The sequence below is a fragment of the Gorilla gorilla genome, chromosome 2 (assembly GCF_029281585.2).
Source record: "Gorilla gorilla gorilla isolate KB3781 chromosome 2, NHGRI_mGorGor1-v2.1_pri, whole genome shotgun sequence".
Classification (NCBI taxonomy): Eukaryota; Metazoa; Chordata; class Mammalia; order Primates; family Hominidae; genus Gorilla; species Gorilla gorilla.
Window position 1 is genome coordinate 62718769 of NC_086017.1, and position 27673 is coordinate 62746441.

A 27673-nucleotide genomic window follows, 5' to 3' on the forward strand; every position below is an offset into this window, starting at 1 on the left:
GAAGGGCAGAGAGAGGGTAAGGAACGATGCTGCGGGATGACCTCTGCACACCAGCGGCTGGTGGGGCCCTCCCGTCACCCCCAGCATGGGAATGTGTCATACGGGCAGCCCAAAGCGGTGCTTCTTTTTCTTCACAGGCTTGAGGGGGGTCAATCTGCGGAGGTCCTCCTCCACGTCGGACTCCTCCATCTCATCATCCGCTGAGATCAGGATCTGAGGCAGTAGAGAGGCAGGGCCTGAGTCACCCCCAGCAGGGCCTTCTTCATTTGCCCTCCCTGGACCCTGGGCCCTTCAAGTCTCATGTTTTTTTTTTTTTTTTTGGACAGAGTCTCACCCTGTCACCCAGGCTAGAGTGCAATGGCACGATCTCGCCTCACTGCAACCTCTGCCTCCTGGTTCGAGTGATTCTCCTGCCTCAGCCTCCTGAGTAGCTGATTACAGGTGCGTGGCATCATGCCTGGTTAATTTTTTTTTTTTTTTTTTTTTTTTTGCTACTTTCAGTAGACATGAGGTTTCACTATGTTGGCCAGGCTTGTCTCAAACTGCTGACCTCAAGTAATCCACCTGCTTCGGACTCCCAAAGTGCTGGGATTACAGGCGTGAGCCACCATGCCTGGCCAAGTCTTAATGTTTCTTTACAAGAGAGTGAGGGGAAGCTCCCTGTACTCAATGAGACGTGCTAGCCTCCACAGGCCATGTTCACTCCAAGGACACTCATGGGCTACTGAAGCCAGCACTGAGTCGACAGACCCCCTTCCTCTGCTAATGCTCCCCACTTCTCAGTCCACCTCCAGGGGAACCGACCTCCATCAGGACAAACTCAGCAGGGATCTGCAGCCTAAGGTCACCCTGGCTAAAAAAAGCTCAACCATGACACATGCAGTTGTTGACGCTGCCTTAAATACTGCAGAGGCAGACTGAAAAGCCTCTTTCAAAAGGAAGAGAAAGCATCTGTGGGCAGGGGGAGTTCAGCGTGGCTGCTCTGAGCCAACTCTGTAACTGTTGAAGACAAACAGCGGCACTTTGCTGTTCTAAGCCCCTGGAATGACTCAGCCATGCAGCTGGGGCAAACACACTCATCCGCTGCCCGCCTGCCTGGCTCCTTAGACCTCTGAATACCAGGGAAAGGTTGGAACCACCTAGGTTGGGATCAGGAGGTCCAAAGCCCACCTGTGCAGGGAAACACGAACTCCTATTCTAGGGCAGGGCAGGCAGTCTCACCTCCTCTTCCCTGCACTGTTCCCTTGCAGGGCTTCCTGCCTCTAGTCTCGGTCCCGACCACCACACTCCCACTGCTCCTCACCGCCTGTATGAGCACATCCCAATGCCTCAGCCTGGATCACAGGGCATTGCCAATCTAGCTCAGCCTGTGCCTCACTTCTTGTCCTTCTGTCCTATGCTCCAGAATACAAGCCACAGTGCATTTCACACTATGGCCCAGACACCAAACCATGTGACTGTGAATGCTCATGAGCTGCTGCTTCTGCCCATAACACTGTTTGCCACTCACCTAATGTTCACCAAGCTCTCATATGACAGGTGCTGGCCAGATTCTAGAGACAAGCACCTAGAGAAGACACAGCTTCCCCTCTGTCCTACTATCTATTCGTCTTCTGAAACTCCCTCCAGGCTGTCCCAGGGCCCTCGTTGGGTTCTGCCTATGCCTCAATCTTAGAACATATTACAGTGTCATGACGAAATACTTATGTGTCCACCTGCACCTCACCCACGTGTCTGACAGCCTCTCCGAGGAAGACGTTTGTCTCAGCTTTTCTGCAGCTCCCACCTGCACACTTCCTAGGCCTCCCATGCCTCCCACGAGCTGGCCCTGCACGCAGATGTGGGGTGAGTGCTGCGGGGCCGCCAGAACACATATCCTGGCCTCAGGGCTGCTATTCATGGCCACCGTTCTTCCCTGAGGTCCAAACCCTTGAACTCAGAAGACCAGAAAATAACGGGGGGGATGAGGTTCCTCCTGCAAGGTCTGGCTACCCCTATATTTTAGAAGTTTCCAGCTGTCTGAGCCAACACTTCCCTTGCTCTTTAGTGTTGGGCAGAGATTCAAATATCCTAATGCTTGAAAATCAACCATTAGGCCCATGACGGTCCTTGCCAGCTCACCAAACGAGGCAGCACTTCTCTCTCCTGTCTGTCATCTCCACTGACAGAGGAACTGTCGCAGGCAAGCCACCCCCATCTGCTCTGCCCTCCTGCCCTAGGCAGGCCCAAGGGACAGTGGGAATGGGTCCTGGCTGGACAGAGCTGTCTGCCCCTCACTCATCTCTGGCTCAGCCTCTTCTCCTGTCCTCTGGCTCACACTGTGACTCAGCACTCAAGGGAAGAACATACACAAACATGAGACCAGAGACCCCCTTGGGCCAGCGATACGACGGCTTGGGCCCTTGGAGAGTCAGGGAGGCCCTACCTCAGACTCAGACTCCTCGTGGGATGCGGCCCTCCGGTAGCGGACCTTGCTCCCATTCCTCGAGTCCTGGTTGGCTCCCCTTTCTTCTAGCTTAGCTTTCGTCTTCCCCTTTCTCATGAGGAAATTGTCCACTACCCAAAACATCAAAGCCTGTGGGAAGGAACAGTGCAGGTTACTTTGGGATAAACCATTTTTCAAAGCAAAGCCGAACAGCCCCCATCCGCCCACTCCCATTCCAGGTTATAAGATCCAGAGCTATGGAAAGAAAAACCCAATCCAATCACCCTGCTATCTCCCAAAGCTTAGAAAGAGATTCCCAGTCTCCACATCCTCAGGTTCAGTTTTCTGATCAGAGTGTGCAAGGAACGTGCCCTGATGGGTTTTTGTTGTGGTAACTGGGGGGAACAGCCTGTTTGGGGCACGGAAGCAAGGTCTCTGGACACGCGTTCCAGGCCCCCCCCCACGGACTCCGTGTGGGTGGCTGGCACACCCTGCTGTCATCTGTTTGTCCCAGCTTCCCTCACCACTTCTGTTTCTTAACTTCGAGCCATTGTGCTAGGGAGTTTCTCAAGATCCGTGGTCAGGAATGAACGATAGGTACGTTTGGAACGATCCTGAACTAGAGGCTGGCGCTACACACGGGTGGGGCTTCTTGGTGGGAGGCCCCTCGGCAGGGAGGACAAGACAAAGCTCCCAGGCCCCTCCGTCCTGGACGGGAGCCCTGCCTTTTGAGGGGGTAATCCTGCCATTTCCAGGTCTGGGGGTGGGAGAGGTGGCAAATGGTCACGCAAAAAGACCTGAGGGCTACAAAGTGAGCTTTCTGTCAGACTCAGAACTTTGGACAGGAACCCTGCCAGACAGGGAGCAAATCGGGATAAAAACGCAACATGGCACTGACGTTGACAAAGAAGGGGACGATCAGCATGACGATGGCCAGCTTCAAGTCTGGGTTTTCAATGGGATTCAACAGGGCCACCTGTAAAGAGAAGCAGACTCAGTGAGGTAGGGAGAGGCCACCGAGAGTGTGCCTGGGGTGGGTGGGTGGTACCCATGGGCCCTGAGGGAGCCTTAGCTTAAGACGCTTCCTCCAAAGCCCAATGGGAGCAGCACCTCATGCCTAGGGTTCCCAGATGAGACTGTCCACAAGGAACCCTTGGAGACCACATTAAGCATCTGGTGCTTTGGCAGCTTTCCCCTCAGTGTGGACTTGCAAAGTGCAGTGGGCTTACAGCCACCAAGCCAGGGCAAAGCAAGCAGTGCCCACCGGGAGAGTGGAATGTGGGCTTCAGGGGGCTGGAGGGGTGAACACAGTGGATGCTCATTATAGACACCAGCAATGAGGCCCCAGACCACTTTCTAACAGAAATCCCACACCTCAACCACCCCTAAAAGACAACAGCTCTGAAAAGCCTTGGCTTATTTTCTTAAATAAAATCCAAACACAAATAAAACCCAAAGGAGGCCAAGGTGAGCCACTTGTTCTCAAAGCTTCTGGCTGGTCTCATGTGGGCATTCGGGGATGAGGAGTGGGGGTTTATCTACACAGAACTGGGGTCAGAGGGTGGAAGCCACGGTTGGGGAGCCCGTGGGCTGGCCAGGGCATTGGCACACTGAAGGTCACAGACTGTGGAAGCTGCCCGTGGCACCACATGGCTCAGTTAAACTACCAGCCAAGAGAGGTGTGTGATAGGATGTTTGCCGATGTAGAAACATGTATTGTCGCAAGGCCTAAAAACCACCATCAGATGGTAGCAAGCCGAGGGCAGGGACTGTACTTCATTAGTTTTATACATCCCAAGGCTTCATCTAGAACAGACATTTAAAGTGGATGGATGCTAAGAATTGACAAGCTCTTTGGAGTAGCTGCCACATCAGACCAAATCCAGGACACATTCATAGAGTTAAAACAGAAGTTTGGTTTTCCTAGAGTTGGCGTGTGTGGGTGATGGGGAGGAAGTGTTGCTTGCTCAGCGTGGCAAGGAGCTGCTAATGCAGGGACGAAGCAAACCTTTTTCCACTGAAGTATTAGGAGGACGATGAAGACGACAGACTTTTCAAAAATCATGATCACGATGTAAAGAGCGCACTGCCCGACCCAGGCTCCACACTGCAGAGGGTCTCCTGCAGGGACAGGCGGGTGCTTAGTCACATGGGGCCCAGGCATCTGAGTGAGATGATGTCCCCACCCCACTCCCCCACACGCACCCCAGAACCCTGGCTCTAAAGCTCTAAAGGTACTTAATGAGCCCCCCCAAAAGTCCAAAGGATTACCTCATCCTTAACAGACAAATGCAGTATTTTAAATAAAATCAGAGAATTCCTTATTTGAAGATACTAAAATGGCCTTTCTTTTAAGAGATTCTAAGATAGGATTAAAAAGCACTAAAGTTAGGAAGTGCTCATTGCTGGAGCTCAGAAAAGCTGTTCTTTCTGCCGGCTGGCAGCAGAAGCTGCATGAAGCAAGACTGCTATTCTTATCTGTTGTTGATTTTTCCAGTGACGGCGGGGCTGCCCCTCCCTTCTCTGTCCATGAGTGGACTGATGTTTGTGGATGATGAAGCAGGACCCAGTCGCTTTGTTTGTCTCCCACCTCCCCACCTCCCATCCCTTACCCAACTCCCCAGGCCGTCTCTGATACCTCAGCTTCTTGAGAGCAGAAACGTGACTCTGGAGGAATTTGGACTCTACCTGTCCAGCATGGGTCACCCCAAACACCTTGGCCAGGGACAAGGAAGTGAAGAGAGAAGTCCTTGGGGCAAGGAGGTGGGAGGGATGGGCCGGGGCCCAGGGCTGTGACAAAGGTCCATCTGGGACCCCTTCAGTCACCATGCTTGAGAAACCGAGGGACCTAATAGTCCAAGCTGGGGGATGTGCAGGCCTTGGAATGCCTCCAGGACATTTTGTACGGAGAGAAGACCAGCCCCTCCAGGGAATGATCCTGTGATATGAAGAACCCTAGGGTGGCTCCTGGGAGCCACATAGGCCTCCCCAAACTGGGAGACCCAGGGGAGAGTGGGATGTGGGAAGGCTGCCTGGGGCTCACCCTGAAGTTCTGCCAGAGCTGCCTTACCACAGCTGGCCAGAAGAGGGGGTACAGGGTAGCATTTTGGGGGCGGCGGGGGGCGGGAGGCTGGGGGGTAAAGGCCATAATCCAGGCTATGAGAAGATAATTTGGTCCAAAGAGAAATCTCCAGCTTCTCACTTGGCTTTATTGTTTCTGCAGCAATCCCTGTTTGGGCACCCGTGCTGGAGGCCCACGCCCTGCCCAAGCCTGTCAGCTGTACACAAGGGAATGACTTTATGCAGCTGCAATGGACAAAACACCAGGCCATTCCCTTTTCTGGAAAACCCTGGGAGAAGTGTGGCAGAAACACATCAGTCGCCTCTTCTGAGGTCTTCCTTTCTACTTTCACTTAAGGGATAGGAGACATTTGAGCCAAAAAACCCATTTCATAAGCATAATCCCTCCTTGCTAGGTTGTTAATGAGTTTTGCAATCCTTTTCCTTTCAGTAAGTCACCTAACCTTATCGAGAACAGTTCTCAAAACAACAGATGAACTTATTTGTGAGAAACCATTAAGTAATTAAGTAGGTCTGAGGACAGTTGGACAGAAAGCGCCACTAGGAAATCTCTCTGTGAGGACTGGAGTGTTCGGGAGCCAGCGGAGCGCACGGCACCGCTTATTTACTATGGAAGGATGTCCGCTCGCTCAGTGTGCTCACTCCATCTGCTCTTCAGTTTTAAGGGACTGACAAGGAGGAAAATGCTTTTCCTCCCATACGCCTCACATTGCCCCAGTGTTCTAGGTTTCTGCTACACAACTTAGCTACAGCTGCCTCTTTAGATGCTAAAATAAGAAAGTTCAGAAACGTGAGAAAAGAGAAAAACCACCTGTGACCCTGTCTGGCACACCATTTCCTCTGGGAACCCAGATCTCATGCAGCCACCGTTGGGAGAAGCACACGTGGCTGCTGTGTTTCCTGATTCCTGTTTCACTTGCGAGTCTTTCAAATGTCCCCCACAGTCTCCTCTTTAAAGGACAGACATGCCAGGCAGTGTGGCATGCCCTTTGTCATTGCTGTTATTGTTTTCTTAGAGATGGGGTCTCACTCTGTCATTCAGACTGGAGTGCAGGGGCATGAACAAGGCTTACTGCATCCTCAAACTCCTAGGCTTGAGTGATCCTCCTGCCTCAGCCTCCCAAGTACCTGGGACTAAGAATGCATGTCACTGTGCCTGGCTAATTAAAAATTTTTTTTGTAGAGACGGGGTCTTGCTTTGTTTCCAAGGCTGGTCTTAAGCTCCTGGGCTCAAGTGATCCTCCCCGCTTAAGCCTCCCAAAGTGCTGGGAATGACAGGTGTGAGCCACTGCACTGGGACCTTGTGTGTCTTGCTTTTTACTGCAATGAACAACCTCAGGCATGTGGGTGTTTTGTTTGGGTTTAATTATTTCCTCAGTAGAAGTCACAGCAATAGGGGCCAAAAGGAGGGAACACATCTGTGGCGAGAGGCTTCCAAAAGGGAGAGTTTGGCCAGGGACGGGCAGCAAGACCCATGAAGCACCGTGACCCAGATGTCAGGGCTTCCACATAGGAAAGAGTGGCCTGGTAATCAGAGTGCAGACACCATGCGTCACCTGGATCTGGTCTCAACCGCCGGGGCTGTGTGGCTTATTTCCCTGTCCCTGAGTCCCACATTCTCATCAGCAAACTCCTGGCCTTCTCTTCTAGGAACAAAAGACACATCCTAGAAAAATAAGCCCCTCTTCTTCATTTACATGAGAAGAGAGCTGTGGGTACCTCTTCCTCAAATGGATGGGCAGGATAACAGGTGTGGGAGGTGGAATAACAGCCCCACACAGTTGCCTACATCCAAATCCCTGGAACCTGTGAGTGTGTAGCATCACATAGCAAAGGGGAATTGAGGCTGCAAATGGAATTAAGGCTGCTAGTCAGCTGATTTTAAGACAGGGAGAGTGTTCTGAGTGTCCAGGTGGGGCCAATGTAATCACAAGGACACTTTAAAGTGGAAGGCCACAGGAAGTCAGGGCAACTCGATGTGGGATAAACCCAGCGACTGTTGGCTTGGATGGTGGAAGGAGGGGCTGCGAGCCAAGGCTTACAGGCAGACTCTAGAGGCTGGAAAGGGCGAGAAAACAATCTTCCCAGAGGCTCCAGAAGCCAGCCCCATTGACACTGGGATTTTAGCCCAGTGAGACCTATGACAGACTTCTGAACAAAAAAAGATAATCAACTTGTGTTGTTTCAATTTGTGCCATGAAGTCTGTGGAAATCTGTTACAGTAGCAATAGAAAACAACAGAAATTGATGGAAATAGAAAACAACAGGTAACTGAGCAGACAAGCTATCCTTCCTCAGCCTGGGGAAGACTCAGGATGGTCCCCACAGCTTTATTTGGAGACATTCTGGCTTGAAGACTCTGGCTCCCAAAGGCAGTGGTGGGATGACCCAGGGGCAGGGGCTGAGGCAGGCCAAGAGATTGAGAATGAGGCTGAAACACAACCACAGCCTTCTTCCTTTCCATCCACCCTTGGGGATGAAGACAAAATGTGAGGGAACAGCTGGTAGCGTTAATGCTTGGTGTATCCGAACCAGACCTGATCTTCACTCCCAGGTCACTGAGTGGCACCTGACAGACTAGTGGTGACCAGTGGATTCACCTTAGCACTGGTCAGCTATAGTAGAGCTGGGAGCCACGCCTTCTAGAAGGGATCTCAACTGCAAAGGAGTAGTTGTGAGCACTGTTTGTGGGGGTGGTGGGAGGGTTTATCCTGGTGCAGCAGGCCCAGGCTCCCATAGCCATGCACTGGCTGGGTGAGCTTTGCGCGTCACTTAACTCCTTTGGGTGCCCATTCTATAAATGAAGATGATGCTGTGCTGGTCCCCCGACTGTGGTCCATTTCTGTTCTGCAGCTGAGGACTCAATGACTCGCAGCTTCTCAGAAGCCTTCCCTGGAGCCATAGGAGGCACAGGCTGTGTGTTGGACACTATCTTAAGTCAGTGACTCATCAGGCATCAAGTAACGGGGCTAAGAAAAGCCCTGCCCTGAGCTCATCTCCCCTCAACGGAGACAAACACTTACTTAACATTTCTGGAAATACCCAAGGTACTCATAGCCAGCTCCATGAATTGGCTCCCCTTTTAAACTGTCAGTGCCTTGTGAATCTTCAGCCATCTAGAAGTGAGTGGCCCTTGAGCCCACAGCCATGAGCTCTTTGGGAGGCATGACCAGGACAGGAGAGTGGTGATCCCGAATTCCATCCGCTCTCCCTCCCTCTTGTCCTCTGTGGCCCTCTCAAGGCAAAGGCTCCACTGATACTGCTCCACCTGGAAGAGGAGCTTCTGTCTGCAGACACCTGGGGCCAGCTGTGAGGGTGGGAGAGAGCTGATGTTACCCCTAACTCTGTCCTGAAACCTCAGAGGGCAGTGAGGGCCTGAGGAAGGCGCCCTCCAGTACCAGCCGTGTGGAATGGCCTAGCAACAGGACAAGCACAGATGTGCAGTAGAAAGAGGGGCAGGGCTTGCCACCTCGCTATTGAACACCTTCAAAAAATGAGAGCTGCCCCATCTCTTTAACCTGGTAGGCAGGTGATGTGAGCTCTACAGGAAGCTTGGCAGAACGAAGAGGCCCTGTGGGCCTGTGTGTGGGACTGCTGGTGTCTTCTATTAGAAGGAGCAGACATTCAGCCCTCTCTCTGTGTCTAGTGTCTCCTGCCTCCTGCCACCTTCCCTGCCATAAGGTGAGGGCCTTGGTGGTAAAGCAGGCACCCACACCCACAGGAGGGTGTGCTCAAACCCAGAACAGCCCCCTCTACCACACAGAGAAGACAATAGCAGCTCCCCAGCCATTTCTGGATCTGTTTGCCTGGTGGGCCACATGGGGCAAGGAGCAGAGACCTCCAGCAGTTCCCTCACGCCCTGTCCGGCATCCACAGCATATTACCATATTCGCCGAAGCGCAGAGACTCCCACTGCTGCCACTCCACCAGGACGCTGACGGCGCGCACCCCCACGTAGATGAGCAGCATGCCCACAGTGGCGTCCAGGAGGAAGTTGATGAGGTACCTGTGAGGACAGGGCACATGCATGGTCACGGCAGAAGCCACGGGGCCAGAGGTCATGGCTGATGCAGGGTGGCCTGAGGGAAGCGGATGGACCCAGCATTTGTTTGGGCCCATTCTGGGAGCTGAGAGCCCTCATGTGCCAGTGTAGCTGTCACTTCCAGGTGCCCCCCAACCATGTGCTGAAGCTCATCAGGAGTGCGACCACCTGAGGGAGGTGAGTGAGGGACAAAGACACTTTAAAACTGCCAGTGCTGGCTGGGCGTGGTGGCTCACACCTCTAATCCCAGCACTTTGGGAGGCCGAGGCGGGTGGATCACGAGGTCAGGAGATAGACACCACCCTGGCTAACACGGTGAAACCTGTCTCTACTGAAAATACAAAAAAATTAGCTGGGCGTGGTGGCGTGCACCTGTAGTCCCAGCTACTCGGGGGGCTGAGGTGGGGGAATCACTTGAACCTGGGAGGTGGAGGCTGCAGTGAGCTGAGATCGCACCACTGCACTCCAGCGTGGGTGACACAGCAAGACTCTGTCTCAAAAAAACAAAAGAAAAGAAAACAAAACAAAACAAAAACCTGCCAGTGCTTCTGCCAGGCGAAGGTTCAATGGAAGACAGAGTACCTGGAAGCAGCCAGGGAAATCAACAGGAAACAGAACTTAACTGATGACAGAAACACCTATGCAATGATTCTGCTCACTCCCTGACAGTCCAGCCCAGGAGGCCCAGAACAGTGCTGCTGCACCAGAGAGGTTCAGGAAAACAGCCTCTCGGGTTTCGCAGACAAAGAGGACAGGGCAACATGGCCTTTGCCCATCCCCATCTGCAGTCAAGCACAAGTAATATTTTTACACTTTTTTTTTTTTTTTGAGACGGAGTCTCCCTCTATTGCCCAGGCTGGAGTGCAGTGGCGCAATCTCAGCTCACTGCAGCTTCCGCCTCCTGGGTTCAAGTGATTCTCCTGCCTCAGCCTCCCAGGTAGCTGGGATTACAGGCACCCACCACCACACCCAGCTAATTTTTGTATTTTTAGTAGAGACAGGGTTTCATCATGTTGGCCAGGCTGATCTTGAACTCCCGGCCTCAAGGGATATGCCCACCCTGGCCTCCCAAAGTGTTGGGATTACAGGCCTGAGCCACCGTGCCCGACCTACACTTTAAAGAGCGAGCTTTACTCCCCATGGGAAAAGGCAAGATAACTGGGGGAGTGAGAGGAGGAGGCTCTGAAGGGCATACCACATGAACTGTGTTCTTGTAAGGTCTGTTTCCATCCGGCACAAAATTTTTTCTCTCACCAAAGAAAGGCCCTTTTCCACTCACCCTCTCTTGAGGGCCTTGTACCCAGATCCAGCTGAGCACTGCTGACCACAAGCTCCAGCTCTCTATGGTAGACAGAGTGGGAGACAAGGGCACTGGGTCCAGTACTGACCCTCTGCGATACCATGTGGCTCTGAAATCCTTGCAGGTAAGCTGCAGGACACCACACACTCCAGGTGTGGTGAGCTTTCCAGTTGCTGAGGCTTGAGACATTTTGTGTAGCCTCACAGCCTCCTATCCCGGGCTGGAGCTTTGGTGATGCGCACACAGCACTCTGATGCCAGAGGGCGCAGCCTGTGCTAGGGTAGGTCAGCAGGAAAAGCAGTGCAAAGAGGGAGGGGGCATTTCTCCTGCCTGCCCTTCCTCTGTAAAATCACAAGGGGTCACTCTTAGACCAGAGATGGCAGGAGCAGCAACTACTTCCAAGGCAATTTCCCTCTGGCCAGAGGCTATGCTGCTCTCAGATACTTTAATTTGTGTCCAAAGCATCTCACGCCTGCGAGAACAAGGACATGTGATGTACATACAGACCTTACTTTCATTCATTCACTTAGCAAACATTTACAAGCCTACTGTGTGCCATGCCTTGGGAATAAAGAGAGAAAGTTCTATGTTCCATCCTCAACACAGATGATTCTGACAGACAGCAAAGCATCATGTGGGCCCTGGAAGCCAGACTGGCTGGGCTCCATGACTCCTGAGCGGTGTGAACTTACAGTATATATAACCTCTCTGTGCCTCAGTTCCACAAGTGTAAAATGGGGATGATCAAAGTCTCCATTAATATATGGCAGGCTGCTATGAGGACGAAGGGAGGCAGAAGATGGGGCCAGGATGAGGTAGGCAAGCCTCCTCTGCCACTCCACCTGCTAAGAGAAGCACTATGTGGGTGCCATCAGCACGGAGGACAGAATATCATGGCCGGATTGAGGTCACAGATGGATTGCTCTGGGGGCTGCATGGAAGGCACGTTGCAATGATAAGGTGGAAGAGGTCAATGAGGGTCAACAACAGTTTTGACCCTGAATGGCTGACGCCACAGAGAAGCCCTGGTGTGTCCTGGTTCCAGCGCAGAGACACTCCTGTAGGGCATTATCCTTCCTTACCAGGGGCAGCTTGGAAACTGGGAGACATAAGGACACTAGAAAATCAAAGGACAGAACTTGGATTGATGAACAGAAAGCCAGTGCATGGGGAAAGTGTCACCATGCAAAGCCCTACAAGCCAACTGATGGCTATGTATGTGAGCTCCAGGACAGCATGTACAGGATGGTCTCTCAGAGGAGCACAGAGGAAAAGGGGAGCACCCTCTCCTCAAGCCAGAGGGAGCAGGACCAGCAGCAGAAAGCAAGGCCAGTCTATATTTTCAATGGAGGGGCAGCTGATGTTTGCACTCAAATAGGGGCCACTTACAGTGAACAAGGGTCCTCTTCAGTGAGATCTGCTAGGTATACATTTGCAAAGTGGATGAACAGCATTCCTATGGCTTGTTTGGAAGTGTCTAAAAACCTGTACAAAATAAACCAGCACTGGTTATTAGCCTGACAGGAGCGCAATTTCCAATGTGAGGAAAACGAGAAGACTGAAACAGGAAGAAAGCCACCCCAACCTTCCAATCACTGGTTATCTCTTCCTGGGGCCTTGAGTACTAACTCAGGCTTGGCATCTCAGCCACCTTTCAAAGCCTTCAATAACATTGCCTTTGAAATCCCTAAAAGGTCAAGGATCGATATTTAAATATGTTTTAAATTTTTTTCTTACTTCAAAATAAAATGCTCAATCGCTGCTTTGTGATGAAGCCCAAGGTGCCTCTATTTTAAAGAGCTCCCATTCAACTTCACTCACAATGAGCTAAATTATGTGTGAAATTAGCAAGACGTGCACAAATCCAGTACTGCAGCTGGATCCCTAAAGAAATTTCAGCTGCTGCCATTTAAACAATGGGCTAGATCAGGGTAGGCAAATTTTTTCTGTGAAGGACCAAAGAATAAATATTTGAGGTTTTGTGCACCATACGATCTCTGTCTCAATTCCTCAGCCCTGACGCTAGAGAATGATGCAGTCATAGACACAGCTATTCCAATCATACACACCGGGCCTGCGGGCTGTAGTGTGCCAGCCCCTGGACTAGATGGTAAGCATTTCAAAAAAGAAAAAACAAGGGCGTTAATCTCTGAGAGGAGCTAACCCCAACCCATGTGACAGGAGCATGGTGGAGAGAGCATGTGCCTTCAGTATGTCCTCCACCACCAGCACCAGGCAGCCACTCTCCTCTGTGGTTGAGGCACCTCTTGGTCATGGCTGTCTCTCACAGCCGCCCAGCTGGGCAGGGTCTCAGGACTGCAGAGATTATCCAGACCAACCCAGCGACAGTGGCTGGAAAATCATTCCCCAGACTCACTGGAAAGGAGGAGTTACCAAAGGACAACGTATGTAAGACTCAAGAGAGCCCCAAAGCTAGGTCTCCACCAGGTCCTGCCCCAGCCCTGAGGTGGGAGTCACACATTCTAAAGTTAACAGGGTTTGAGAAAAATCAATGGGGGGAAAATAAAAAGAATTATCAAATTCGCCAGCAACACGTTTAAGAACAAGTAAGTACACGCTTAATAATTTTATCAGTGATTACTGACGTTTCCTCTGAAGGATAAAATGGCTATTTTGTTAGGAAATGTAGAAGCCCAAGGCAGCCTAAAACAGGCAGCTTCTTGTGAACACAGTGCTGTCTTGAAGAGCTGACTGTATCCTTCCAAGTGATGTATTATTTTGGAGTTTTGTCTTTAGAACCTACTTCTGAAGCTTTACCACCATTTTACGAAGGAAAAATTGTGACTGCAGGATCATAATCTGTGAAATAAATATATGCTTGATATATATATCAAAGTCTATTTAAGAAATATATGTATTTGGTCTCTGTCCTGGTTTCTGACACAGAGCTCCTAAAACACTTGTAATCTCCTGAGTAACACAGGTGCTAAGAGGAGTCTTTGTTCTAGTATTTGGTCTCTGGCCTTGGTCCTGATACGAGCACCTAAACCTCATGGAATTTCCTGGAAGACAGGAGCCTTTTGCTCTAATGAAGTAAGTCTTAGTGGGCTCCTGGATAGCTTCAGGATGGGGCTAGTCACCAAAAGGACCAAGTCATGATTAGAAACTTAGAACTTTCAGCCCTAATCCCCCACCCTCCAGGGAGAAGGGAGGGGCTGGAGACTTGAGTTAACAATCAATCACGCCTACATGATGAACCCTCCATAAAAATCCCTAAACAATGGGATTTGGAGCGCTTCCGGCCTGGTGAACACATCCACATGCTGGGAAGGGGGCACACCCCAACTCCTGTGCTCAGGACACTTCTGGACCTCGCCCTATGCACCTCTTCATCTAGCGTTCATCTGTATCCTTTATAATAAATCAGTAAATGTAAGTAAATGTTTCCCTGAGTTTTATGAGCCGTTCTAGCAAATTACTGAACTTTAGTGGGGAAGTGGGGGTTGTGGGAACCCCTGACTTTATAGCAAAGTTGGACAGAAATGTGGATACCCTGAGGACCCCACTACTTGCAACTGGCATGAAGAAGGGGGCAGTTTGTGGGACTGAGCCCTTAACCTGTGGATTCTGTTCTAACTCCAGGTAGTTAAGTGTCAGAAGTGAATTAAATTATGGGACACCCAAGTGGTATTTGCAGAGTTGGAAAGCTGGTTGATGCTGGGGGAAGAAAACCCTCATATATTTGGTGTCAGAAGTATTTGAGTAGAGAAATAGTTTTCCTTTAAGCTAGGACCAAGAAAGACTCGTTTGGAGAGAGGAGCGTTTATATGCTATGTTTGATCTCCAAATTTAGGTTAGTTTTTGCTTGCACATACAGAACACAGAATCCAGGAATTTAAACCAAATCTAACAACAGGTAGACACAGATGAAGGAGCCAGCATCGAGGACTGATGTATTTGTGTATCTTCCATCTTCTAGAAGTGGAAGCAGAGTGATTCTAAAATAAAGGTAGGATCAAAAGTTACCTGGAGAAACAAAAATGCTTTCATAATATACATAGTTCCTAATGAATTTAATTCAGGGATTCCACATACATTATATTATGTATCATTTCTCACATTCCATGCCCTCCCCACTCCAACACCATACCCCACCCCCAGCCCCAAGACCCCCAACATAGTCAAAAGCACTCCAGAATGAACTAATACCTAAACACATACCATATCCTCCACGGACGTCTTTCATGCTTTGGTTCTCTGAAGCGTTTGACTGAAAGAAAAGACAGACATCAGTAGTTTTCCAAAGAAGTAACATAAAGCAAGATGCACATAACAAGCTGGGTTATCAGTCTACTCACTGTGTGTATAACCAAGGTAATACACACACTCTTTTAACATGTAACAACATACAGTAAGCCCTGCGAAGGTCACTGAGGTCCTGTGTTGCTGATGATTGGTATGGACTCTTTAGAACTGACACGTAGGGAGAAGGACTCCTCATAGCATGTGGAAAACTGTATTTTTCCCTTTGTGACACACAAGGTCACTCAGGTAAGGATTGGTAATGACAAAGTGGAACGCAGCTGCTTCTAACTTCAGGATGTGCTCTATCCAAGGACAAATCCATCATCAACTCAAACATTTACTGAGTGCCTACTCCAACCCAGGCACTAAGGATACAAAGATAAAACCAGCTGTCTTGCAACCAGGGGGCTAGACATGTACATATCACATACGGTGTGAAACGTGCTAGAGAAGAGTGAAGTCTGTCGCAGAATGATGGCACAAGGGAAGGAAGGCCAACCCCGCAGTGGGGACCGAAGTGTTTGTGTATCTTCCATCTTCCAGTGAAGAAGAGACTTTACTGATGGGAGACGGTCAAGCCAAGCCCTGAAGGCTGGGTAAGAATTTGGCAAATGGATCAGGGAGGGGAGAAAAGATACGTTCTGGGAAATATCACAAGCCAATAGGTACAGGGACAAAGCATGGCAGAGTGTGTCTGGCCTCATTTAATTTGGCTTTAATACAATAGGTAACAAGAGAACCTCCTGGAGGAGCAGCAGGTAACAGGGTGACAAATTGAGCAGGGGCCAAATGAGGGAGGGTCTTGAATGCTGGGCCAAGGAAACTGGAATGAATCCTGCAGGAAAGGAAAAGCCAGGGAAGAGTTTTAAGCAAAGTCAAAGACATGTTGGGACTAAGTTTTAGAAAGGCAGCTCTATGGCCGGGTGTGGTGGCTCATGCCTGTAATCCCAGCACTTTGCGAAGCTGAGGCGTGAGGATTGCTTGAGCCCGGGAGTTCGAGACCAGCCTGGGTAACAGAGTGAGACCACGTCTCTACAAAATATTTTTTAAAAAGTAGCCGTGTATGGTGGCGCATACCTCTGGTTCTAGCTATTCCGGAAGCTGAGGTGGGAGGATCACTTGAGCCCAGGAGGTTGAGGCTGCAGTGAGCCAAGACTGCACCATTGCACTCCTGTCTGGGCAACAGAGCGAGACTCTATCTCAAAAAAAAAAAAAAAAAAGAAAAAGAAAAGAAAAGCTCTGTTAATTGAGCAGACAGTGGATGTCTGGGCACTCATTCAGCAACAACCTGATTGGCCTTGGATAGCAAAGAACTTGCCCGGTTTACGTCTGAACCTTGGGTCTGTAGACACGATGGCCTGAACAAGAGGAAATGAAAAGTTTTGAAGCTACGTATCCTCCATTGAGGTGCTAGGCAAGTACTTCCACAATGATTCTATCTACTAAAACAAACACTGAAAGTGCTGCCTGTGTGATACTTTCCCACAGAAAAGTACTAAGGAAGAAACAGACGCTGTTGCAAGCCCACAGAAGATGCCTTGTTACTCCTGGTGGCGGGCAAGAACCAACTTCTGGCAGAGTCCTGAGCTGCCAGCGAGGGTGCAGGAGGAGAAGGGAGACAGGGAAGGAGAAAATGGTAGCCAAGACAGTAAACCCTACTCTCTGAATAAACACAGGCAGTCTGCATTTGCCAGTCAAGGACTGCCTATACAAAGAATTGCAGTTACAAGTCTGTTTAGAGAGACATGTTGAGAGAGAGATCAACGAGCAGGTGAAGTTGTGAGGAGGTCTGTCATCTCTTTGACACATCACAGATCCCAAACCTCAACAACGCCAGAGAATATGGAGTCGAAGCCAAGAGGTTCTGCTTGCCTGAACAGCTCTTGGAAGCAGGAGGCCCCTTCCCTTAAGCATGCCAGGTCTCACTTGGGGGCTGGAACTCAGGAAGGAGACAGGAGAAAACTAGGCCAGGACAAAACTGTTTGGAGGGAACACCCCCAGTCGGGGCCAGAGCCACTGCATGCTCATTTCTCCTTCTGCTTCAGGGGAATCTGTCCCCATCACTGTAAAATAAAGGACATCAAATATATCCTGAGGGGCATGTCCTTGTTCCTAGGCGATGCATGCTGAAGTAGCAGAGTGGCTGCAATTTACTTCTGAGTGGTTTGGGGGAATATATTATACATTATAATTATGTATAATAAATGTATTACATTATAAATGGTTTTATAATTATAAGTAATACAACAAATTACATAATAAATCTTATAATTATATATATGGAAAGAGAAGCAAATGTGGTATTATAGGCTGAATTGTGCCCACACCTCCAAAGTCATCTGTTGAAGTCCAAACCCACAGCACCTCAGAGCGAGACTATTTGGAGACTGGGCCTTTGAAGGGGTAATTAAGGTTTAATGAGAGCTTGTGGGCGGGCCCTAATCCAATGACTGGAATCCTTATAAGAGGAGGAGATTAGGACACAGATGTGTGAGTGCAGCAAGAAAAGACCATGCAAGAACACTGAGAAGATCGTCATCTGCAAGCCAAGGAGAGAGGCCTTGGAGGAAATCCAACCTGCTGACACCTTCATTGCGGTCTTCCAGCTTCCAGAAACTGTGAGAAAATAAGTGTCTATTGTTTAAGCCACCCAGTCTGTGATATTTGGTTATGGCAGCCTGAGCAAACGAAAACATGTAGCATCACAATACTGGTGAACCTAGATGAAAGATATTTGGCTATTCATTACACTGTTATTTAGGCTTTTCTGTAAGTTTAATATTTTTTGAAATAAAAAGTTTGAGGAAAAACATCCCAGAAGAATGAACTAGTGTAACCATTCAAAGGTCAACATGGGCTGGGTGCAGTGGCTCACACCTGTAATCCAAACTTAAGGAGTGGACTGCTTGAGCCCAGGAGTTTGAGACCAGCCCGGGCAACACCGTGAGACTCCATCTTTACAAAAAGCAAACAAAATAAGCTAAGTGTCTTGATGCATGGCTGTGGTCCTAGCTACTCGGGGAGGCTGAGTTGGGAGGATTGGTTGAGCCCAGGAGGTTGAGGCTGCAGTGAGCTATCACATCACTGCATTCCAGCCTGGGAAAGACTGTCTCAAAAAAATTTAAAGAAACAAAAAACAAAGGTCAACTTGGCAATATCTATCAAAATTTTAAATGCCCATACTCCTTTAATCTGCAATGAATGCACTGCCAGATACATGCTATACAAGTATTATTGCAGGTGTGTCAGGATGTATAGGAATATTCACTGCAATACTGTCATAACTGAAACTGATGCCTGTCGGTATGGGGTTAGGTCTATATGACACAGTACATACGTTCAATACAATACTAAGCAGTTGCTAAAAACGACAAGGTAGGCCAGGCGCGGTGGCTCACACCTGTAATCCCAGCACTTAGGGAGGCTGAGGCGGGCAGATCACCTGACGTCAGGAGTTCAAGACCAGCCTGGTCAACAAGGCAAAACCCCGTCTCTACTAAAAATACAAAAAAACTTAGCTGGGTGTGGTGGCGCGTGCCTGTAATCCCAGCTATTTGGGAGGCAGAGGCAGGAGAATCACTTGAACCTGGGAGGTGGAGGTTGCAGTGAGCCAAGATTGCACCACTGCACTCCAGCCTGGGTGACAAGAGTGAGACTCCATCTCAAAAAAAAAATAATAATAATAAAATAAAATAAAAAACAATGAGGTAGATCTATATGGGCTAATATAGAAGATTTTCAAATTATATTAATAAATTCTAGAATAAATGCCTACCATGATTCTGTTCATGTCCACTTTGAATGGATATACATTTATGCTGGTATTATGTATTATTTTTTCCTAGAAGAATACATAAGTGACTATTAACAAAGGCTATGCTGGGTGTGATGGCTCAAACCTGTAATCCCAGCACTTTGGGAGGCCAAGGCATGAAGATCGCTTGAGGCCAGGAGTTTGAGACCAGCCTGAGCAACAAAGCAAGACCCATTTCTCCAAAAGAAAAAATTTTTTTTTTTTTTTTGCTGGGCATGATGGTATGTACCTGTAGTCCCAGCTACTTGGGAGACTGAGGCGGGAAGGGATTATTTAAGTTCAAGAGTGCCACTGTACTCTACCCTGAGGAACAAAGTGAAACCCTGATTCAAAAAAAAAAAAGAGGAAAAAAAGAAAAAAATCCAAGAGCTACTTTTGATTAAAGGAATTATGGATCAAGGAATTCACATTGCTTTTATTTCAGAATTTACAAAAGAAAAGACAAACCTATCTCAGAGATTTGAGCCAATGTAGCAAAGTGGGATGTGGGAGAATCAGTGTGACCTACAGCTGGGCTTCAGACAAGGAATGGAGGAGAATGGTGTGCCCGTGCCTGTGGGTGCCCTGCGACAGCCACATATAGGAGCACCTTTGATCAAGTTCAGAATGGAATCAAATTCTTCCAAATCAGAGCAGAAGTATGGGGCTCCTGCCTCCTTCCTCTCCACCTCCTATCCCCTTTCCCTAGAACAGTCCAGATTCTTTTTTTTTTTTTTTTTTAAAGAAGAGGAAATACTAAGAGAGCTTCTCCAAATCAAATTTGGTAAAGGGGGTAAAAAAAAAAACAACAGAAAAATTCATTCATCTACCGTCATGTTATTGAGGGGCCTGCTGTGTGACAAACCCCATTCAGCAGGAGATGAAATGCATAAAACCCTTGCCTTCATCACATCCTAGTAGGGAGAGGAATAACATATGGAGCATGGCAGACAGTGCCAAGCATGGAGGTAAACACAGAGGCAGGTGAAGAGAGAAGAGGGCTGGCACGTGGGGTCTGAACTGTCAGTGAGGAGGTATGAAGGAGAGCCCACGCCCGAGGAAGGTGCAGGCCAAGTCACGAGGGTCTCGGGAAGAGCCGTCCAGGCAGAGGGCTGGAGGACAGCAGGCAGAACAGCAGGGCATGCGGGAGAGGCAGCTGGACCTCCACCCAGAACCCAGGCTAAGAGCTCCACGTGGGCCTGTGTGTGGTGGCCAGGCAGCTGTAGCCACAGCCCAACAGGCTCCCTCCAGCTGCTATGCCGAGAGCAGCTCACAGGGATGGTGTGGCAGCAGGGAGCCCACTAGAGACAACCACCCACTCCCATTCACCCCCCGCAGTAACTAGGACCACATGCTGGCACTGACTGGGGCAATAGGAGAGGGGAGAAGAGGTCAGATTCCGGTTGGGTCTTAAATGTTGAGCTGAAGGCTCTGCTGACAGTGGACGCGGGGTGTGGAAGAAAGGATGGCTGGGGCTGACTCGGGAGGTGGGAGTTTACACTGTTCCACGTGGTGGCGGGGGTACTTATCTCCAGGCAACAAACAAGGAGGGGTCTCTGTGTACCTCACAGACAGTAAGCCAGGCACCCTGTCCCACGGAAACAGTTGCGCCCTGCGTGGGCCTGGCAGCTGCTCCTGCAGAAGCCACACCATGCTCAGAGTGGCTCAGGCAGGGTCCTAGGACCACAGACCTTTCTTCATTAGTGGTGCTTTGCAGGATGGAGGGGACTTGCTCAGATGGAGCCAGAGCCAGGAAAGCATAAGCCACCCTTTCTAACACATCCTCATCCCCACACTCCCCTGAGGCGGAGGCTGATGGAGGGGAGCAGCCACACCTCAAGTGCAGGTCAGGTTCCCGAACACAGAGCTGGAAGCCAAGGCTGATGGAGTGATTCCTGAAAGAGCCCTACTGAACAGAGAGAGGGGAGAAGCGGGAGGTGGAGACTGAGGCCTGCAGCACTCAGCGGCACTGCCTCTGCACACAGGACCCATTCCGTTGCTTCTGTGATGAGATGCACCAATTGTCCCCAAGCCACAGCAGGCTCCTAAGCAGACTCGCAGCCTTGTGTGTACAGGTGTCCTGAAGACAGGCATGGGTCTCATCAGCCCTGAAAAGGAGGAGTGGTCAACAGCCTGGGCACAGTCAGACAGATGTGGCTTTGAATCCTGTCTCTGCTACTATCTAGCTATGTGACTTTTGTATATCACAAAAAAGAGGAAGGTGGGGGGCTGCTATGACCGGCTAGGCACGTTGTCTCCAGGATTAAATGAGAAGACAGATGGAAATGTCAGTAATGAACATGTGCTCAGGAGAGCATGCCTCACTGTGGAGTCCCCACCCTGCACCCTGTCTTCCCTCTCCTCTGTGTGTCCGTTTTCCCCACTCCTGGGGCTGAGCCATCCTTGTCCTGGTTTCTGTGAAGCGTGAGACCTTGGGTCTGCCAGCTGCAACCCTCCATACCAATCCCTCCTTTGGCCCTCCAGGCAGCAAAGGGGCCCAATCCTAGGAGGCTTCTATGATTCTCCACTCCTGCTCACCTCCCTGCCATCCTCTCAACGCTCTGAATGTTCTCCTCTATCTCCCGTGGTTCTGTCCTCCCTCCACAGCCTCCCCTTCTTCCTCTTGACTCCTGGGGAAAAGTTCCCCTCTCAGGGCTCCTATGCCGAGGGCTTGCCAGCCTCCACCTCCAGCCCTGGCCTCCCAGTGATGCTCCAACTGCAGGCTGGCCCAGTCTGCTGGGTCCCTCATAGCCAAGTTGTCTCCTGCCCACTCTGCTAGTCCTGCCCAGCTCTGCCATTTCTGCGTAGAATGGAAGTGTCCTCACCCTGGAGCTCCTTACTCTCCTCCCTCCTTCCCACTCAGCTGTCAATCTCCCCTGCCAAGTTGTAACTGAAGAGTCTTCTGCATATGCCCCTTTCCCCATTTCTACCGGCAAGCTAACCCAGCCCCTCAGGACTGCTTTCCTGTTCTGATGAGACTGCCTCCTAACGGGCTTCCCTGCTCCGATCTCTTCAACTACCTTTCCTATCCACCCACCCATCCACTCTACCAGCACTGAGCACTTACTCTGTGCTGGGGATACAGTAATGGACAATACAGACATGGTCCTTGCCCTCAAGGGGCTTTCAGTCTAGTTATGCTGTGTACCATCTAACTTGCCTAAAAACTTGCCTCATCTTAGAATTAAAGTACATCTTTTGGAAAAGGTGAATATATGGAGAGTATATAAAATTCAAAGAGTATATTCTTTTAGTAGTGTTGTATGGTATTTTTTTCAATCTCTCTTCTTTCAATTTTATATTAAAGTGTAAGAAGCATATAGGTGAGTTTTCCCCTCAAAATCTAGTTGGCAATGATAATGGCTGAATGGTGGTGCCCTACATGGTATGTCCCACAACCCCCGATACCTGCAAATGCAGCCTTATTTGGAGAGAAAAGGTCTCGGCAGATATAATTAAAGATCATGAGATGAGATCATTCTGGACTAATCTGGTGGGGTCTAAATCCAATTACAAGTATCCTTATGAGAGATGGAGGAGAGATGGAGGAGTAGAGACAGAGGGGGAAGAGAAGAAGGACCTGTGAAGATGGAAGCAGAGAATGGAGTTATGCAGCCACACGCCAAGGAATCCTGGAGCCACCAGAAGCTGGAAGAGGCAAAAAAGGGTCCTCTCCTAGAGCTGCTGGAGGGATTGTGGCCCCTGCCCACACCTTGACTCTGGACTTGGGGCCTCAGAACAGTGAGAATACATTTCTGCTGTTTTAGGCCAAGAAGTTTGTGATTATTTGTTATGGCATCTCTAGCAAACTAATAAAGATTCTTTTCTCTTTTTCTTTCAATGAAATTCAGAGTACATGTATTAGTCCGCTGCTCAGAAAGACATACCCGAGACTGGGAAGAAAAAGAGGTTTAATTGGACTTACAGTTCCACATGGCTGGGGAGGCCTCAGGATCATGGCGGGAGGCAAAAGGCACTTCTTACATGGTGGTGGCAAGAGAAAATGAGGAAGATGAAAAAGTGGAAATGTCTGATAAAATCATCAGATCTTGTGAGACTTATTCACTACCACAGGAACAGTATGGGGGAAACCACCCCCCATGATTCAAATTATCTCCCACCAGGTCCCTCCCACAACATGTGGGAATTATGGGAGTACAATTCAAGGTGAGATTTGGGTGGGGACACAGAGCCAAACCACATCATTCTGCCACTGGCCCTTCAAATCTCATGTCCTCACATTTCAAAATCAATTATGCCATCTTAACAGTCCCCCAAAGTCTTAACTCATTTCAACATTAACCTAAAAGTCCACAGTCCAAAGTCTCGTCTGAGACAAGGCAAGTTGCTTCCACCTATGAGCCTGTAAAATCAAAAGCAAGCTAGTTACTTCCTAGATACAACAGGAGTACAGGTATTGGATAAATACAGCCACTCCAAATGGGAGAAATTGGCCAAAACAAAGCGGTTACAGGGCCCATGCAAGTCCGAAATCCAGCTGGACAGTCAAATTTTAAAGCTCCAAAATGATCTCCTTTGATTCTAGGTCTCACATCCAGGTCATGCTGATTCAAGAGGTAGGTTCCCACAGTCTTGGGCAGCTCCACCCCTGTGGCTTTGCAGGGTACAGCCTCCCTCCCAGCTGCTTTGATGCACTGGCGTTGAGTGTCTGCAGGTTTTCCAGGCTAACAGCGCAAGCTGTTGGTGGATCTACCATTCTGGGGTCTAGAGGACAGTGGCCCTCTTCTCACAGCTCCACTAGGCGGTACCCCAGTGGGGACTCCGTGTGGGGGCTCCGACCTCACATCTCCCTTCCACATTGCCCTAGCAGAGATTCTCCATGAGAGCCCCACCCCTGCAGCAAACTTCTGCCTGGGCATCCAGATATTTCCATACATGTTCTGAAATCTAGGCGGAGGTTCCCAAACTCCAATTCTTGACTTCTGTGCACTCGCAGGCTCAACATTATGTGGAAGCTGCCAAAGTTTGGAGCCTGCACCCTCTGAAGCCACAGCCTGAGCTCTACATTGACCCCTTTCAGCCATGGCTGGAGCAGCTGGGATGCAGGGCACCAAATTCCTAGACTGCATATAGCACAGGGACCTGACCCACGAAACCATTTTCTCCTAGGCCTGTGATGGGAGGTGCTGCTGTGAAGACCTCTGACATGCCCTGGAGACATTTTCCCCATGATCTTGGGGATTAAATTTGGCTCCTTGTTACTTATGCAAATTTCTGCAGCCGGCTTTTATTTCTCAGAAAATGGGTTTTTCTTTTCTATCACACTGTCAGGCTGCAGATTTCCAAACTTTGATTATGCTCTGCTTCCCTTACAAGACTGAATGCCTTTAACAGCACTCAAGTCACCTCTTGAATGCTTTGCTGCTTAGAAATTTCTTCCTCCAGATACCCTAAATCATGTCTCTCAAGTTCAAAGTTCCACAGATCTCTAGGGCAGGGGCAAAGTGCCACCAGTCTCTTTGCTAAAACATAACAAGAATCACCTTTGCTCCAGTTCCCAACAAGTTCCTCATCTCCATCTGAGACCACCTCAGCCTGGACCTTGTCTACATCACTATCAGCATTTTGGGCAAAGGCACTCAACAAGTCTCTCTTTTTTTTTTTGAGATGGAGTCTTGCTCTGTCACCTAGGCTGGAGTGTAGTGGCGTGATCTCGGCTCACTGCAATCTCTGCCTCCCGGGTTCAAGAATTCTCTTGCCTCAGCCTCCTGAGTAGCTGGGACTACAGGCGCCCGCCACCATGCCCAGCTAATTTTTGTATTTTTAGTAGAGATGGGGTTTCACTATCTTGGCCAGGCTGGTCTTGAACTCCTGACCTCGTGATCCACCCGCCTTGGCCTCCCAAAGTGCTGGGATTACAAGCGTGAGCCACGGTGCCCGACTGCCATTCAACAAGTCTCTAGAGAGTTCCAAACTTTCCCACACTTTCCTTTCTTCTGCACCCTCCAAACTGTTCCAACTTCTGCCTGATACCCAGTTTCAAAGTTGCTTCCACATTTTTGGGTATCTTTTCAGCAATGCCCCACTCTACTGGTACCAATTTACAGTATGATAAAGACGCATCCAAGACTGGGAAGAAAAAGAGGTTTAATTGGACTTATAGTTCCACATGGCTGGGGAGGCCTCAGAATCATGGTGGGAGGCAAAAGGCACTTTTTATATGGCAGCGGCAAGAAAACATGAGGAAAATGCAAAAGCAGAAACCCCTGATAAACCCATCAGATCTCATGAGACTTATTCACTACCACAAGAACAATGTGGGGGAAACTGCCCCCATGATTCAAATTGTCTCCTATCAGGTCCCCCCACCCCAACGTGGGAATTATGGGAGTACAATTCAAGGTGAGATTTGGGTGGGGACACAGAGCCAAACCACTATCAGTACAAAATATATTCAGTGAAAAGTCTCCCTTCTGGCTGACATCCCAGTCCCTCTGTTTCCCTTCTCAGAGCCAACTACTGTCCCCAAGACCTTACATATCCTTTCAAAGACATGCTGGACAACCACACAGATGCACAGATCTGTGTGTGTGTGTGTAGGGGCAGGGGGGGGACACAAACCGTCACATGCTTTACACGCTGTCTAACCTTCCTGCTCTCACATACTGTACACATGTCTCCACTTTCCTTCATTAGAGGCTACATGGCATCCCACAGTGTGGCTGTGCCATCTCATTTACTCTATGAGCTGCTGCCGCGAATGTCCCTGCCATGTGCTATCTCTGCCTGTGTGGGCCCGTATCTGAGGGGCAGATTCCTAGAGGCACACTTGCTACATCAAAAGCTATGTGCAGCTTATTCTGTGGCGCCGCTCTCCACAGAGGCTGTGCCAACTCACACTCCCACGAATAGCACGAGTACCCCTTCCCACATTCTTGCCAGCATGGCGTACTAGCAAACCTTCTCACTCTGACAATTTGATCGCTGAAGAGGCTGTCTCAGCACGGCTGCAGCATGCACCCATCAGGCCACTTGGGTGCCAGGGCACCTGCGGGGCTTGCCACCGTCTACTGCCTTGAGGGGCCTGGCAGGGCTCCCAGTCCCACCAGATCTCACCTGCTCTCTCCTCTCGGACATGAGCCCAGAGCCCCTCCTTTTCCCCATGCTCCCGCCCTCCCCTGAGGATACAAGGGTGTGGTGCTCACTCTCCCAGAAGTTTGGGCAGTGCTACTGGTGCCACACAATAGGACAGCAATTATGGATGACTCAACTCTACCTGTCTACTTCACACAGCACCCAGGTCACTGACTGCTCACTTAACGCTATGTTGTTTGGTTTTCCACACGCCACTCTCACTCGGCATGTGGAGGGCGGGGACCAGGCACTCAGCTCGACTGTCCTTCTCAGAGCCCAGTCTGGGCTGGCGCTCCAAGTGGACCCACTGACTGGCAGAAGGAAGTTGGAATTTTACACTTGATGTCACAGAGTGGTAGAGTAACAAGTCAAAAAACACAGGCGTTGGAAGGGATATAATTTCTAGGTAGCAGCTGCAGCCCTATTTAGAAACTGAGTCAAAAAGCACAACTGTCTTGAGATTAAACACTCAATTTAAGGGAGATTCAGTCCAAGAGATGCAGGGATAGGAGGAATGTGGTGGGCTCCTGTCAGGTGCAGGGAAAGGCGTGTGGCTGCAAAAAGACAGGGAAGCCGGGGTCTCCCGGCTGCAGCCCTGGCTACCAGGTGGTACAGTCCCTTGCATCCCTCTTACCAGATGGCATTTTTCAGACCAGCAAAACATGGGTGGAAAATCACCCCCTGCTGAGGATACAGAACAGGAAGAGGCTCATGAACCTGGCAGGGTTCTTGGCACAAAGCTGCTCTTTGCCATGAAAATCCACCGAGGCAATTCAGTTAAATATTTGTATTGTTACCTCTACAGTGTAACCTTAAAGCAGGAGGATCATCACAGGCCTCCCAGTGGCCATTTTAGCTTATGAATTTCCAAAAGTAGAAACGTAAGATGCTTTGGATCACTCTCCCTCACAGACAGCAGGAAGTCCTGGGACACAAAACCGCTGGTCCTTGTGTGAGACGTCGGACCTCAGTGCATGAGCAGGTTTCCCAACTCTCAGGAATGGGGTGCTCTGGAAGCCATGAGCTCATACGCCATAAGCCTGTACGCTTTCTTGTTCATCCCTGGGGAAAAATACTCCCATCTTCCGATGACCCGGAGGCAGAAACACACCCATAGTTTTGGAGCCCTCTGCCCCATGGCATGTTGCTGAACAGGACCACTCCCTGATGGCCTCATTTCTCAAGCTGTCTCACAGGCCAGTGCCTCCTGCAACACAGGCGAGTGCTGAGGCAGCGGACTCTTCCCCTGGGCAAGTGGCAAGCAGCACCACCTCCAGCTGAATATCAGCTCATAAACTAGGCAGTGTGGCTCCCATTCAGAGCCAGAAGGGTCCTTGAGTGTCCAACCCCCTCCAGTGTAGGGTGTGGAAAATGGTAGGGGAATTGACTTGTCCAGAATCACCCCAGCAGTTAGCAGAGGAGCTGCAAAGAAAGCCAAGTCACCCGGGCCAAGCCTTTCTCTAACCAGCACTGGTCAGGCCAGTGACCTCAAGCCATGCCTGGCTGGTCCTATGGAGCCCAGGCCCCCTCTCCACAATTCTTGACCAGGTCTCCAATGCTCCAATGCTCCAAACGGCAGAAACTGTCCTGAGGGGTGAGCAAATCTATCTGCTGGAGGGAACCAGCAGTCAAGGAAAAACCCAGAAGTGTTTCTGCACCTTCCCTAAGTGA

At 49.8% G+C, this 27673-nt stretch overlaps 1 protein-coding gene across 3 annotated transcripts in view; it reads right to left on the minus strand.

Annotated features, from left to right (window-relative positions):
* The window catches only part of LOC101132751 (store-operated calcium entry regulator STIMATE), a 67057-nt gene that overhangs the window by 7236 nt on the left and 32148 nt on the right, over nucleotides 1–27673 (minus strand). The window contains exons 2-9 of one of the 3 annotated variants that reach the window (XM_055382661.2): nucleotides 16192–16309; nucleotides 15031–15079; nucleotides 12238–12333; nucleotides 9391–9512; nucleotides 4434–4546; nucleotides 3324–3401; nucleotides 2426–2575; nucleotides 103–213 (exon numbers count right to left, since the gene is read on the minus strand). In XM_055382661.2, the coding sequence (XP_055238636.2) occupies nucleotides 103–213; nucleotides 2426–2575; nucleotides 3324–3401; nucleotides 4434–4546; nucleotides 9391–9512; nucleotides 12238–12302 (639 nt within the window). In that variant the 5' untranslated portion in view covers nucleotides 12303–12333; nucleotides 15031–15079; nucleotides 16192–16309. Of the gene's footprint in view, nucleotides 1–102; nucleotides 214–2425; nucleotides 2576–3323; nucleotides 3402–4433; nucleotides 4547–9390; nucleotides 9513–12237; nucleotides 12334–14684; nucleotides 14816–15030; nucleotides 15080–16191; nucleotides 16310–27673 lie in introns of those variants that run through there. The other 2 variants (XM_019023641.4, XM_063703498.1) reach the window with 2 other exon arrangements.